Source organism: Drosophila suzukii, chromosome 3, assembly GCF_043229965.1.
Source record: "Drosophila suzukii chromosome 3, CBGP_Dsuzu_IsoJpt1.0, whole genome shotgun sequence".
NCBI lineage: Eukaryota > Metazoa > Arthropoda > Insecta > Diptera > Drosophilidae > Drosophila > Drosophila suzukii.
This window is the reverse complement of record NC_092082.1, coordinates 92,671,096-92,686,225: the sequence shown is the minus strand read 5'-3', so window position 1 is coordinate 92,686,225 and position 15,130 is coordinate 92,671,096. Positions and strand designations below refer to the sequence as shown.

The 15,130-nt window shown below is 41.4% G+C and overlaps 2 protein-coding genes across 8 annotated transcripts in view; both read left to right on the top strand.

Annotated features, from left to right (window-relative positions):
* Positions 1-15,130, top strand: part of RpL6 (ribosomal protein L6) — a 127,891-nt gene that overhangs the window by 110,359 nt on the left and 2,402 nt on the right. The window lies entirely within an intron of this gene.
* Positions 28-14,331, top strand: CycG (cyclin G). 2 transcript variants are annotated; one of them, XM_065866360.2, is made up of 6 exons: positions 28-162; positions 9,417-10,204; positions 10,269-10,508; positions 10,573-10,947; positions 11,022-11,236; positions 12,480-14,331. In XM_065866360.2, exons 2-6 carry the CDS (start codon positions 9,437-9,439, stop codon positions 12,553-12,555), a joined length of 1,674 nt encoding a protein of 557 aa, XP_065722432.2. In that variant the 5' UTR covers positions 28-162; positions 9,417-9,436; the 3' UTR covers positions 12,556-14,331. The 2 variants fall into 2 exon arrangements, with proteins under 2 accessions (XP_065722432.2, XP_065722433.2); XM_065866361.2 differs by lacking the exon at positions 28-162 and adding an exon at positions 1,374-1,889.

The window sequence follows — 15,130 nt, the reverse complement described above, 5'->3', positions numbered from 1 at the left end:
CACGGCGTTGCCGGACCAGCAGCGCCGGAAACGCGTTGCGAGGATTTCGCCAAACTCCGAGCTTGGTCAGTTCTCGAAAATTTAATTTGAGAATAAGTTTATATTTTTTTGGAGAAAAGAAGGAAGAAAAACCGATACTGATCAAAACGCAGAGGCATCCGGGTAAGTGCCCTGAGATTATCTCCACCGACCTACATTCATTTCGCGGGCTGTTCCATGCGTAAAACGAACTTTTAAATGGTTAAAAATCAATCGCCACGCGTTTTTTCTATATGGTGTGTGTGTGTGCGTGACGAAATCGAGGAAAGTTTCTTATCTCTGCGATTGGGGAAAATCAATGAGTAAATAGCTTGTGCAACAAGTAAAATTCTAGTACTTCTGTTCCCATTGAACAGTTTTCACTTCGAAATTTCAGTAGTAGAAATTCATTCATCAAAAGTTGTGTGACAGGTTGTTTCTAGAAGTGTGCATGTGTGTGTGTATGGAGGCCCTGAAATAGACCACCCCCTCCCCTTTCTCCTACTAAAAAGTCCACTTGGCAACAGTAACGAATTTCCCTTTCGTCGGAAAATTCATTTCTTTCCATTACTTTTAAAAATCCATAAAAATAATTCACGGCGTAGTTTCTATGCTGAGATCTTATCAGAACTGCGTCTTTGATTCACTAATCTCATCGGAATTTCGGTTTCGGGAGGGTAAATAAATAATTTGGCATTGACATTGATTGTGAAATATGCAGGAAGTTTCCGATTCCCACCCAAGCAAAGACGTTGAATAAATCTAAAACATTTTAACGGCTTCCGTTGATTTATACAAACATATTTACTCTTCTAACTAGCACCCTTAAAATAGGTCTTCATAATAATATTTTCTTCAATTATTTGAAAATAAAATATACAAATAATAAGTTCTCCGACAAATATCAACATATATTCTGATAAATTTGATTTTGATTTTTGGATTTTTTAATTACAGTTTGCTTTTCGCAAAAGATTTAAATGAACATTTGAATTTAAATATTTAAAATCAAACACTGACCCTAAGAAATTGATTTTGAATAAGTGTATTTGAATGTAAAAATATTCTTCATTTTGGCGGGTTTGTTTAATCGAATTTAAATTCGATAACCGGACAGAGTTATGTTAACTTAACATGACCAAGAGAATCGATTCTCGCTTATGTTAACTTACCATAATCTGGCAACACTGAACTTTAACATTCGTGTTATCGCGGCCGATTATAGAGCTGTCGCTGTTAAAACGTATCTTAACAGTTCTGCTAGAAAATCGCTGGAAATATCGATATTTTATTCTTCAGCTTATCGATATCTTGATACTTTGATATATTTTTCACATCCCCAATTCGTCATTCGAAGAAAAAAAACAAAGCCAAGAAGTACCGTTTTAGCGAGCGCGAGTGTTTGAGTGTGTTCGTTTGCCTAGGAATAGAAAATAGAAATTTGAAAGGACCAAGTGAGAAAATCGATGCATCGAATGTACAAAGCTTTGCTGAAGCGTGATTGAGCTGCAAAAAGGATAAGGAAGATGCACAGCTGATGGAGAAAAGTCCCAAGCACTTTTAGCCTGGTGTGTGTGGGAAAAATCGATCCGCAAACGGGAAAACCGAGGAGAAAATGCCAGCCTAATAAACAGAGTTCCAATTGTGATACAAACGCAGTACAAATTAGTTAACATCTAGCTTAAATGGCAAACGACAAGGTTTTATAGCGAACTATCCAACTGACGCAAGAATTGATCAAGCAAACACAAGAGCTGCCAGCCAACTTATTCACTTATTTTCGAGTGCAATAGAAGCCAAAATTCTCAACTAAACAAAATTCATCTCAACATTCCTGCGCAACACAAAAACATCAAAATGGCTGTAAAAACGTAAGCGAAATTCAGTACACATATATTTAAAAGTCGCTAAAATGCAAAAAGAAAATCAAGGTTCCTGTTTTTTCGTCATCCATCAGATGATTTTGTTTGTAGAAAAAGAGAATAATATATATTTAGGCATACATACAAAATTCGTTCATTTACGTGTTTGTTCCACTTCCAGTTCGTTTCACAGCTGTTTGGCTGGTGTTTGTGTGTGTGAGCGAGAGAGTGGGGTTTGGGGTCCGCTATTCATAGGTCGTTGCTTAGAGAGCGAGCGAGATAGATGGACAAGGGGGTGGGTGGGGGAACTATGCTGCTTGGACTAGTATGCGTGTATGTGGGGCTGTGCTTTTTATGCAAGCTGTACAACAAACATGTACGTGCGCCTTTGTTTGGCTACTTGTTTGACACCCCTTTTTCCGTCTGGAAAAACTATTCCTATTGCCTCCCCCTATTTGCATATCTGTATTATTTCCAATTTGCGTCAATTGTTTTACTTTACATTTGGCCCCCTTTGTTGTTCTTCTCCCCCTCTGGTTTCCACAATCAAAGTGTTTCACTTCCAAAGTTCCCCGGACTGCAAACAAAGACTTTGTGTGTGTGTTGTGTTCCCATTCGGATTTTGCCTCATACACACACGCACACCGCTGCAGCAACTCGATTGGCTTGCAAGTGTGCGTGCGCGGGCTTGAAATTGCGTCAGCCAAAATAAAATATGTACGACGAACAAAAACTACTTGTTTTGTTTCAAAAAACACTTTTGCTTAATTTCAAGAAGCAACTTGTTTCTGAAACACACCATTAACAACTGTTATTGCATTCCGTCTTGTACACCGTTTCTCCTTTGGTCGATTTCACCTTCAGCGCTTTTAGTTTGCTTTCTGGGTCATATTTGTTGATTTCAATTTGTTGCGCAGTCGCAAACTCGCACAGAATTGCTTAATTTGTTGATTTTCATATTTTCCATAGCCTCCAAAATAAAAAAATTCATCGCATAAAACGACCCCCACGCACGCATACTAATGAAATATGTACTTGGTTGGGTGTTTGTGTGTGGGTGTTGCTGTACCGTTGTTTTATTTATTCCTCTTCACACTTGTTTACATGTAAAAAGGTCTTCTTCTATTCTTTTCCCACCTTCTTTGGGGAACGAGAGAGAAGAGAAACGGTGAAAAAAGAGAGGAGAATTACCTTTAACCCTTAGGGGACTAATGTCCAGCTAAACACCCTGAAAATAACAGTATTTTATATATGGATTTTCTAAATCAAACTATTAATATTATATAAATTCCTAACTTTAAGATTTTTGATATTAAATCACCGAATAAGTGTTACAAAAAGGTTCTTTAAAAAAATTGGAACTCGTCAAACAAAAAGCGAATTTCAGGCTAAATAAACCGAAATCCATCTGTCATCTATTGGTCGTCCACTGGCGGTTTAGTAAGGCGCCTTTTTACCAGAAGCCGTCTGCTTTCTACCTGTTTTCTTGGGTTACAGTCTGCCATTAAACTCGTGTGTCTGCAAAAACGACAGACAGCCCAAAGTGAAATTCAATGCCGAAACTCACTTGAACGACAGCTGACCATCCCAAAAAGGCCATATACCATGATTCCCATTCCCATTCCCGGAGATTTAAAGCTCCCCCAGCAAAAGCACTCAACTGAACCGATTTCAATCCCCTATTTTCAGCTCGTGCCAGCCGACTTTTCGAGTCCCACCCTTTCCTAATTCAATTTTATGAAAGGTGACGAAATAATTCCAATATTCCCAACTGCAGCTGCCCTCTTTTTTTTTGTACTGCAGCTGCTTTTTCTCTGTAGGCATTTCTATGGGTTTTGTGACAATGGCGATAAGATCGAATCGCTTTATCGAACCCCGGTACTTACGTCATGGAATGTTACGAAATGTCCGCAACTTTCTTGATAAGCGAATCCCCTGGTCTATAAGTCATCACTGGGATTGCAATGTATCAGGTAGTTATCTAAATGTCAGTCGGGAACCTTGGATATAATAACGCGTGTGTGTAGGATACAACTGTAATTGAGTGAATGCGATAGGGCTAGCAATTACGCTAATAAATGCAAAAGCTCTATTTATCTATATCCAAGGGAATTCTCTACAATTACGCGTAGAGAAATCCCTGTGGAGGAGGAACTTTGTGCTTCACGGAGGCCCATGGGAAACTCTTTGTTCTTCGTGGGTAATTCAAACTCCGGTAAACTTGTTCCGATTAAGCAATTATTATGTCTTGAGGGATTTCTTATACAGAGAAACACCTACTAATGTAGAATTCTAGAGAGCTCTAAACATTATTTTTGTTGTGAAATTCGTAATATCAAGTTTCACCTTCGTACCAATCTTATAGGCAAATGAATCACCTAAAAACACTGATTTCGAATGTCATGGTAAACTAGGTTTTCAAGAGAATGTATCACTAAACCATTTTCTTTACATTCAATATACTTCCCCCCAAAATCAACAAATAGCTAGTGTAACGTATCCGTCCCTTTGTTATTTTGGAACTTTGAACTGCGACTGAGTTCCCTGCGATTAGCACCCGCTTATCATCCGTTTGGGCACGCTCCTCAGACGCTCACCCGTCGTTCCAGTGACTCCGACTTTCGGTCACGTTCACTTTACGTCAGGGAAATTCTTATACTGCATTTCCGTTGATAATGAAAAGTCCGAGGGGGCTTGAGTGCACTGCAATTTGGTAATTTGGTCGAGTCACACGATCGGTAGATAATGGAATGTAAATCGCAAGTCCATTGACAGATAGGCAAGACAAGCGATAGACTGATAGCTGTAGCGATCAGAAGGCATACATTAGAGCTGGAACCTAGAAAATGAAATAACACTGAACAGAAAACAGGCTCGGCATAGGTCGATCGCCTGATAGTGCTGTTTTGAAATCCCATATACCCGACGAGTACAATGCCCGCTGATCTCCCCCCTCCATTTCTGTTGTTGTTTCCGTTTAAGGTCTATTTCTTTTCTCTACCGAAAAAACATAGAGTTCTCTTTGTTTGCTGGGGACATCGGGAGATAAATTCCCTCGTAGCGTATCTTTTTTCTAGCACATGCCACTGCAGCTGCTGCAAGATCTTTTCATCGGATATTCCCCCCGCCACTTGTGGTGGGTCACTATTTAAATTCCAAAATTCAGAATTCCGAACTGTCAGCGGGGTGGATTTGAGCGCGTTTTGGGGTTGCTCTGCAGAACCACCCTTGAGCCAACTGGCTGGGCAATTTCCTTTTTCTTTCCGTTAATTATGGCCCACGGCAAAGTCAAAGTTCTTTGCACCTCTTTCATACATTCGAAAGAGTCGAACAGTTCAGGTTTCTTAGGGGTTGACAACTGTTATTAAAGGTGGTTCAGGTTGTTTTAGACAGCGGAAACTAAAAAGCGGGAAAATTGAGGGAAAGTTTATGAGGCGCCCAAATATTGAAATATTTGGTATGTGGTATTTATAAGTTAGATCCTGTGATTCTGTGATGAAAAACGTATCAAAACAAACGAAATTCCAGATGCATTCTCCAAAGATTCTTCGCCGTTCCACCATTGAAAGCCTGTCCGCAGTCACGTTTCCATTTCTTCCATAAAAAGCTGGTCTTCACTCGATCTCTCTGTCCCTCTCTTTCCCTCTCAGTGTTAGTCTTCGGCGATCTCACTCTCTCTTTGGCTGTCATTTGTTGACCTTCATCAGTCGATGACGATGATAAATGTACAATCCATTCGTTTGGAAAAAAAACTAAGTAAACGGAAGGAAAAGCAATGCGTACAAATTAAAAACAATTCACCGACGATCATATGGTTGCGTTGGAAAATATTTTGCTTTTAGTGGGGCTTTTTTGTTTACGATCCGCACTTTCGATTTGGGTACGCATTTGTTTTTGGCCGCGCCTGTAAACTAACTTTCAATTGCAGTCGAGGGATTTGAAATACCTAGATAAAAATAAAAACAAAGAGAAGCTCCGAAAATATTTCACACCTGTCTGTCCCAGGTAATGGCCACGCCCTCCACCGCCTCCTTCCGTCTGTTACGAAAATAGGCAAAAAGTGAAATTTTTGTGCGCTTCTGTTGGTATTTTTAACAACAACATAAAAATATGGCTACACAGATACTTTTTGTATCTGTTGGATGTGTGCGTACGTGCTTTTTGCGTCAGCAGAGCGCGCGCCAAAAAGAAAAACAACTCGTCAAATGGAAAAAAAATAAAAAACCGCTCTAAGAAATAACTCGGTTGAGAAATCCGGCGTACATAACACTATTTTAAAGGCAACTGCAGTGGAGCAAAAAACCTTGGCTAAGATCAAAAGTGCGATAACTTTTTTGGGGCTTTAACTATGACCACCTTTGTTCTCGGTCTATATTTCCTGTACAGTGAAACCACAAACAAACATTCTTTTATGGTCTCTAGACAGAAAAACAATCATCGGACGTTCGCTTTATCAAGTAATCTTCAAATTGATACCATACAAAAGCGAAAAACCTTATCGCGTGTTGATATTGTGACAGATAAAATATAGATTTCTATAAATACTTACAATAAACCATTTTTAAATATATTTTTTACTGCGTGCACTTTCGACTTGTTATGCTGCCCATTGTTATGCTTTTGTTCATTGTTTTTATGGTCAGCAGAGCGTAAAAGTTGAACTTTAACCTCTATACCTTACCGTTATCACTCATTTTCTGAGAGAAGCTTTTTCTGATTTTATTTCGAAGCGCTTTAAGCTCGGTCTTCATATTTTTTGCATGCTTGCTCAGCAGATTTGAAGTTTAAATTATGGTGGACTTCCCCTCTGTCCCTTGAAACGGGTTTTTGGTGGGTGGGCGACCTTGAATTGCGGGCCCAAAGCTAGTTTTATTCGGTTATTGTTGGCTGTTTTGGTCTGTGTCTTTATAAATAGAACTGATCAATAGGAACCCAAGAAAACGGAAGTCTTTGCTGCCATGCACAAGCATTTCCTCGGGGGCATTTTCAATGACGTTGCCCACATATCTTCGGTTCCACTCCCCATGTGTCGCACAACCCGTATCTGATTCATGGCTGTATTGGGGTTTTGAAAGATGATTCAGGGCGCGGTCAAAAAATGATTCTCTGACCTGAATATGCTCAAAAGCCGGAGTCATCGAATTCCTAAGGTAAAAATCACTCTAATTTCAGTTTTATTTGCAAAATGTTTTATATTTTGAGAATTAGAGGAATTTTATCTAGTTTTCAGGACTGGAAGCTACAGAAATATTTATAATTATTTACTGTTAAATATAGCTACTCATTAAAGTGGAATTTTTAGTATTCGAGTAATGGTTTGCAAAGGCTAGTAAAGATATATATTTATTTTGGATTTCTCTGTTCGTACTTGTTTTTAGCTGCTGTTTGTTTTGCTAATAAGCAGCCTTGTTTATCTGGTTTGCCATGAAGCAGGTTAAACGCTTTAAATTGCCCTCACTTGTGGTTATTTTCGTATGCAGATTGAGGACGATCGGAATGAGAAGTAAGCGAAACCTTTGGCGCCAGTCGCTCAGGGGCAGATAATGCTTGTGATTTTCTACAATTCGATTTCCTCCTTGTTACGTCTCTAAAAATAACCAGGCGATCCTCATCACTGCTAGATACTCGGAATCTCACCCTCCACAGACCACATCTGGAGGCAATTGTCGGGCTTTGTGTTTACGTAGTTCTCCGAGTGTTTGGTTTAGCTCCGTTTATGTCATCTATCATCCAATTGTTTACACCATCTGAAGTTTTTGTTTTGGTTTACGAAATGAGAGGAGAAAGCATTTAATGGCAGGCGGCTATCTTCTCTGGGATTTTCCTTGGGTCGAACTAAACTAGCACACCGTTTATAAATGTTTGCTCAAGTGTTTATAAGTAGATTTGTTTTTCCTTTGTTGGGCTTTGCGTTTGCTCAAGTATTAATCGCGGGCTTTTGGGAACAACTCTTGTCTGGCGGAAGTGCGAAGTGATATAGAGGCACTTGGGACTTGAAGTTGCCCCGATCTAATAAATTATTGTTTACCCTTTCAAGATTCTTTGCTGGTTTGCTATTTGTTAAGGAATAAATTCGATTGGGAAGAATGATACTAAATATTGAATAGGTATTTATTGGATCTGTATAATATGTGGAATGTAACGTCGGCAAACAAGGTCGACAAACATTTTCGTTTGACCCCCTCTTTTGAATAACTAAGATCAAAATTTGTTTGTTGTCCGATACTATTCATGCTTTGATCTCTTGCCAGTGGACTAGAGTCTCGATCTATTTACGTGGTTCGCCTTGAGGCGATAAATCGACTCCCAGGTCCCCCTCCTTCCCACTAAAGCAACCTTGTAACCGCGCGATTTGAATAAAAATGTGTCACTGACTGAGGTCGGTGCTCAAAATAAAATGAATTCCAATGCCATCATGTTTATTGCTGAGTTCAGCGAGTGCATGTCGCTTTTGTCCCACTGTACAGGTGGATTTTTTGTATTTAGCCAAAGCCAAAAAGTTCGTTAAACGCATTGAACACGATATATTTCGAAAACGCACAAAAAAAAAGGGGAAGAGTGCATTGCACTTGCACACACAATCAATTAATTTGCATGCCATACAACCATTGACTTTATTTTGAAACACTGTAATAATATTTTAATTTCTCTGTGCCCCCAAACACAAACAACTTTTGCAGCTCGTAAGTTTTATTTGAATTTAGACAAAAACACAAACCAAAAAAATATATCATAAAAGCTGAAAATCGAAATTAGCCAAGCGCAAGAGTTTATTATCGTGAAAAGCACTGAGCGAACACTTAATAAACCATAATTTTAGCGCTTTGCACAGAAACTCATTTGGTTTTGAGTTTCTGAACACATTTTCCATTTCGTTAGCGCGACAATTGTGAGATCAGCGTACGCCAGACAAGCCAAAAAGTCGACTTTTAGCCTATACAGATATAGCTATCGTTGAATTGTCCCTTGGTACACTGCCCGCAATTGCGTCGTCGTTAATAACCATTGTAGAGGGTGTCTTTTGTTTGTTTCCCGTTTGCCAATCGTTGAAAGAATTGCATTAAGGTCACTGAGCTGCTGGCGTTACTAAAACCAGCCAGAGTTTTCGAAAGACAGTGAAATCTCTGAGTTCTGCGACCGGTGTGTGCAGCACAAGTTAGCAAACAGATTAGTTTTATTTTCGGTGGCGTTTCGATAGGAGGTACCAGTGGTCAACCATTTTTGGACCCCCTGAAGCGCAAGTTTCCAAACACCACGGATCTTGAGCGAAAGATTGAGAGTTGCTTCGTAAAAAACTCGTTGATATCGGCCCAATTGGGAAGTGTGAGATCCGTGTGATAGCTGAAAATAAAAGCAAACAAAATTTGACAAGGACTGCGAGAACGAAAGGACGAACCCCGCTCCTTCCCACTTCTCCTCCTTGCGATTTGTAACCTGAGCCTAGTTTTCTTTTGCATTTTTCCGACACTCTTTGGTCACCACCCAAAGGAGTGTTGTTTAATCTACAACCTACAACCTTAACAACCTCAAAAACAGGTACTAGGCCAGCCCTCACAATGTCTGTCCCTGTACGCTACTCCTCTGCTGCCGCCGAATACGCCGCCGAAGTTGATTGTGAGTTGGAGAGCACTCTGCAACAGCAGCAGCAACAGCAATACGAGTACGAGCAATACCAGCACTACCAGTACCAACGGGAGCAGGATATCGCCTACTATTGCCAGTTGCAGGCGGCGCGGCAGCAGGAGCAGTTGATGCAGCAGAGGACATCGATGTCGTCGTCGGTTATGCCAGGCCTCGCCTTGCCCCAGGACCACCAAGCCACCCTCTCGAACGGACCCTCCCACATCAACAACAACGGACTCGCCATGGACGCCCACAGCATCAACGCCATTCTGGTCGACGACGAGCAGCCCTCGACTTCGGCCCAGGCTGCCGCCGCTGCTGCTGCATCCGCTGGAGGATCTGCTGGACCGGGATCAGGATCGGGAGCGGCTCTGGGTGGGGGCAAGCTAGCCAACGGCATTAACCGCAATGCAGAGATGCCAACTGATTGGATGAGGATTGCGGACGAGGGCCGGTATGGGACACCGGGTGCTGCTGGCTTGGAATATCAGAAGTACGAACAACAAGAGCAACTGGAGGCCGAGGCTGGTGCCGTCGGTGGAGCCGCCAGCAACAACAATGGCGAGCCGTCTTCGTCCTCGAAGAAGCTGGAGGATCAGCTGCACGCCCTCACCTCGGACGAGTTGTACGAGACCCTCAAGGAGTACGACGCCCTGCAGGACAAGTTCCACACGGTGCTGCTGCTGCCCAAGGAGTCGAGGGTGAGTCTAGTGATTAGTTTACTGTTTAAGCTTGTTACCAACTAATCTGGTATTCCTTGAATAGCGCGAGGTGACTGCCGGGGGACGAGATGGATCAGCTTACGTGCTGCGATGCCTGAAGATGTGGTACGAGCTGCCCTCCGACGTCCTGTTCTCGGCCATGAGCCTGGTGGACCGCTTCCTGGACAGAATGGCCGTCAAGCCTAAGCACATGGCTTGCATGAGCGTGGCCTCGTTCCACCTGGCCATCAAGCAGCTGGACTTGAAGCCCATTCCCGCCGAGGATCTGGTTACAATATCTCAGGTGGGTGTTTGGGAAATCTCTCCTGATTTCGCAGCTTACTTACTCTTTTTCCATATGCTTCTAGTGTGGTTGTACCGCTGGCGATCTGGAACGCATGGCCGGTGTGATTGCCAACAAGCTGGGCGTCCAGATGGGACATTCACCGATCACCTCCGTGAGCTACCTGCGCATCTACTACGCCCTCTTCCGCAACCTGGCGAAGGAGATCGGCGGCGACTTCTTCAAGTTCTACCAGCAGCTGATCAAGTTGGAGGAGCTGGAGAACCGCCTGGAGATCCTGATGTGCGACGTCAAGACCACGGTGATCACGCCCTCGACGCTGGCGCTGGTGCTCATCTGCCTGCACCTGGACTTCCACATCAAGGAGTCGTACACCCGCGGCAGTCCCGAGCTGAAGCACGTCTTTGAGTACATCCTTTTCCTGCAGCAGTACATGAGGGTGAGTTCGGTTGGGAGTTCCTTATTGTTAATTTGGGACTCATTTTAATGGCTTCTATTTTGGTGGCCCCACAGATTCCCGATCGCGTTTTTACCTGCGGCTTCAGCATCGTGTCGGGCATTCTGTCCCACTACAACGGGCAGAACAAGGCGCCCTACAAGCAGCGGCTTGTCTGGAAGCTGTCCAGTCGCACGCTGCGCGTCCTGCGCCCGATCAACCGCTTCTCCTCCGACCTGCCCACCATTGAGGAAGGCATCTCCAACGCCCTCGACGATGGCCTGAGATCGAGGTGAGTCTTGGATGTAGCTCTAGATGTTATAAAATGTTGAATAATATGAAGAAAGGTAGGGGAAAAGAGGGATTTCAAGAGGATATCTTTCTCAGAATAGGGTAGGAAAGTATTGTAGGAAAAAGCCGAGTACAACTACAATCTCAAGTTGTATTTTCCACCCCTTATTGTAATGAGAACATGGAAACTTTCGGACCTGGATTGCCGTTCTTCTTTATTTTTAGTGATTTCTGGCATAGCCTACACGCGCATACATAATCTCGACTGTAAGCAAATGTGTCGATGACGATCTGAGCTTTTTGGCGTAAACAAGTTTCTAGAATATTAGCGATTCCATTATCAGCAGCAGCAGCAACAACACATTTGTCATGAGACTGGCTGGCTCGCCCACCGACCGCCTCCTCTTCAAACCAAACGTCCACTCTGTATGCGTGTTTATATAGCTATTTGTTTTTTATTTTCGCTGCCGCCCCGGTTTTTGCTTTTTTTCGGCAACAACCTTATCGTTTCCAAATACCCGCTAGACGCAACAACAAAATACACGCACGTAGACAGCCGCGAGGGTTGCCAAAAGAGTCTTTGATTATGCAAAGCACATATATCTGTGGGGTATGTATACTATATAGTATACTTTTACCTATATCTTGGCCAGCTGTTGTGCGTCCTTGGATTCTCACATTGAACTTAGATGTGCATGTTCAATGTCATTGAATTTCTATTTTTTGCCCCGTTGTTTGCCTAGCTTTCTTTCCCCTAATTGCTATCTTATCGCTGATATTGTTCTAGAGTCTTTTCTCGAGCCGTTTCGAAAGTTAGTCATAAACATTTGGGAGAGTTCAATGCACTATTCCCCGAACTTTGTGTTCCAGTTGCACCTGAGCAAAGGCTTGCCGAATTATCAGCTGATTTTCGGGGGGCCTTGATTGCAAAAGGGGCCTTCAACTTGAACTGGTTCTGTTAATTGATTTGCCGATTGTGAAGCCATAAACAAGGTTGTCACCTGGAAACCAGGGAAATTAAAGGGAGTTATTGATATTATCCGAAATAATAATTTGATAGATGAGCTTATAAAGATATCAAATAAAGTTTGTTGTGAGTTTATATACTTCTTATTTAGTATACCTATATTATATATATATCCATAATAAAAATAAGATAAACTAGTTTATCAACTTTCGCTTTGTATTTTCATTATGTAATTCGAAGCTCATTAACACCTGCCATTTTATATTTCCCTTTCCAGAACCGAGAGTATTAGCTCCGAGGAGGAGGAGGACTGGCCCACTTCACCCATAATTCCAATTTTCGAACAATGTTAGTATCCAGCCGCCAGCCAGCAGCAGTAGAGCAGCAGGGACAACAGCTGGACAACTGGAGCAGCGGACAAAGGAACCATCAACCAGACGCCCACGCGGCACACACCCCTGCCTTCCGGGGGCCGGCATCCTCCAGGAGATCAGGCACCAGACATATCCCCATCGGAAGCAGAAGCAGCGGGAGGAGCAGCACCAGGAGGTGGGGTGTGTGTCCATGAGAGCGTTCCGCGTGCAAGTGTAGTAGTGCTGGTTGAGGTAGTGTGTATATTTTGCTAAAGTGCATCATAATTCTTTTGGCATATACACAAACGTGTATTTGGTAGCGCTGGTTCTAACATTTAAGAAAACCTATTGAAATACGGAAATGTGGGCGGCAAGGGGACGCAGCCATGCCCTCCCCCTTTTGAGAAAGTTGCCCGAGAGTAGCGCCCCCCACAATTTTTTCGATTTATTTGCGGCAGACAAAAAAATACGTGAAAAAAAACAAAAGCAAAAAAAAAATATAAAAAAATTCAAAATGAATGCTGCGGACCATCATACAAAAGATTGATGCCGTTCCGGATCATTATTCGAGATCAGTGAGAGAGAGAATACGATTTGAGAATTGCGAACCCACGCCGAAATCCCGAACATCTGGAATGGGACAGCAGTTTTTTGTTGGTTGCGCTTAAAACCGTCAAACAAAAAAATTTCAAAAAACTACAAAACAAAACCCCTAAAACAAAAAGTAAATCTTTTTCAACAGACCCCTAAATTAGTTGTAAACACTATGTTCTCTATGTTTGTCCCGCTCTTATCAGTTAATGTAAAAGCCCCGAATCAATGGACCCAAAAAAACAACCACAAAAAATCATAAAATCTAAAAAAAAGTACAAAAGTTCTTTATGTATAGACCGCCCTAAAAGATAAGCTTAACAAAAACGAGGTCAGATCAGATAAACCAGTAATTTTAGCCGCGCTCAAAAAAATATAAAACGAAAACCATAGAAAAACTAAAGTATAATTCGCCGCCTGTATTGACTAAGAACTCTTAACAATAATAATTAATTAAACAAAGATACGATGAATCCACGATATGTAGTGTGTGTCTAGTAGATTTTTCTCTGTAAAACAAAAAACACAATCGAAAACCAAACAAAAGCGAACTCAATTTCCGCCCTTAAAAATCAAACGAAAGCAGTCGAATGCAATCTTTCATTATCATACGCAGCTAAGTAAATTTGTTAATATTACACAATTGTTTATCACTTGAACAATCAAGCAATCAATCAATCAGCTTCAAAGGCATTGAGATTTAGTTCGAGTACCACGGTGATCCCCTTTTTATATTATACCTCTACATATAATGCGCAATCTTCTTTTTTGTTACATAATATTATTTAAATTATTAAACAATTTGTAAAACGAAATGCATTCTTATGTTGTACCATATATACCATACGAAACTACCAACTAAACCCTAGTTAAGAGCAAAACCAGCGTTGAGACAAGGCCAATATTCAATTCAGATTGAAGCGCGGCGAACATTAAGCAGAAATTATGATGCAACATTTAGCAAGATGTACCGAGAGGGTCGAGTGAAGAGTTTTAGTAGAGAGCATAGGCAAAAACTAACGCAGAGCATAAAAACAATTGAAATTTCGCAACTTCAGAAACGTTTCTTCATACTTTTTTAAACCACTCTTGGCAGCGGAATGTGCAAACTCTTGTCTGTAAATTTGAATAAAATGCGTTTGCCCACCACAAGGGCATTCGGTTTTCATGAATATTTACAACAAACTCGCCTGTTTTATTTTACCATTGTCCGTGGCCACTGGGCAGATGCCAGATGCAGTGCAGCGGCGACTCCGGCGAAATGTGAGTACACCACCACCATTTGCATAATCCCCAGAATCCCCAAGACCAAATGTGTAAATAAACCCGGGCGACTTTGCTGTAAATATTCAAGGACTCTCGATCTTTAACCATTGTGCAATAGATTCTGTATTTAACTACACCTTCCCACAGCCTGATGATCAGTAAAAATATATGTAAAAAAAGAAAAACGACAACATTGTTAACACAGTCGAACGCTGAAGCGAAATGCGAAACAATTAACTATATTTAAGCGACAGAAAAGATCATGTGTTCAGTGGTGAAAAAACACGTTTTTAGCTTAGTCCAACTTTTAGTAAGAGCCAATTGACAAATAAGCGATTAAGAGAAAGGTGAAAGCGGTGAAAAGAAGTCTAGAACTAAGTTTTTCTACTGCCACGGGCTGAGATTTCATAATTTTAACAACTAGCAAATTTTACATTGTATTTAGCGCGGAGTTAGTTAAATATTTGCAAGGATCAACATCAAAAACATCAAGAAAATCTCAATTATTGTAAAGTATACTTAGTTGTAGTCCTTATTTGATCACTCATTTCCCATCGTCAAGTTCTGAGCTTATATTCGGTTGAGGTTTAGTTACTTAGGATTAGTTACGACGCGAAATGAATTCATATTGTACATTACGAACCACTCATTTTAATTTATTCTAACTCTAAATTAGAACCTGTAATTAATTAGATTCTACTTTAGGCGTCCACCAGAA

Bases quoted from the DNA above. Each gene is read 5' to 3' on its own strand.
- CycG (XM_065866360.2), top strand. From the start codon at position 9,437: ATGTCTGTCCCTGTACGCTACTCCTCTGCTGCCGCCGAATACGCCGCC. The intron at 10,509-10,572 runs GTGGGTGTTTGG...ATATGCTTCTAG, and splicing joins ATCTGGTTACAATATCTCAG to TGTGGTTGTACCGCTGGCGA. The intron at 10,948-11,021 runs GTGAGTTCGGTT...GTGGCCCCACAG, and splicing joins TCCTGCAGCAGTACATGAGG to ATTCCCGATCGCGTTTTTAC.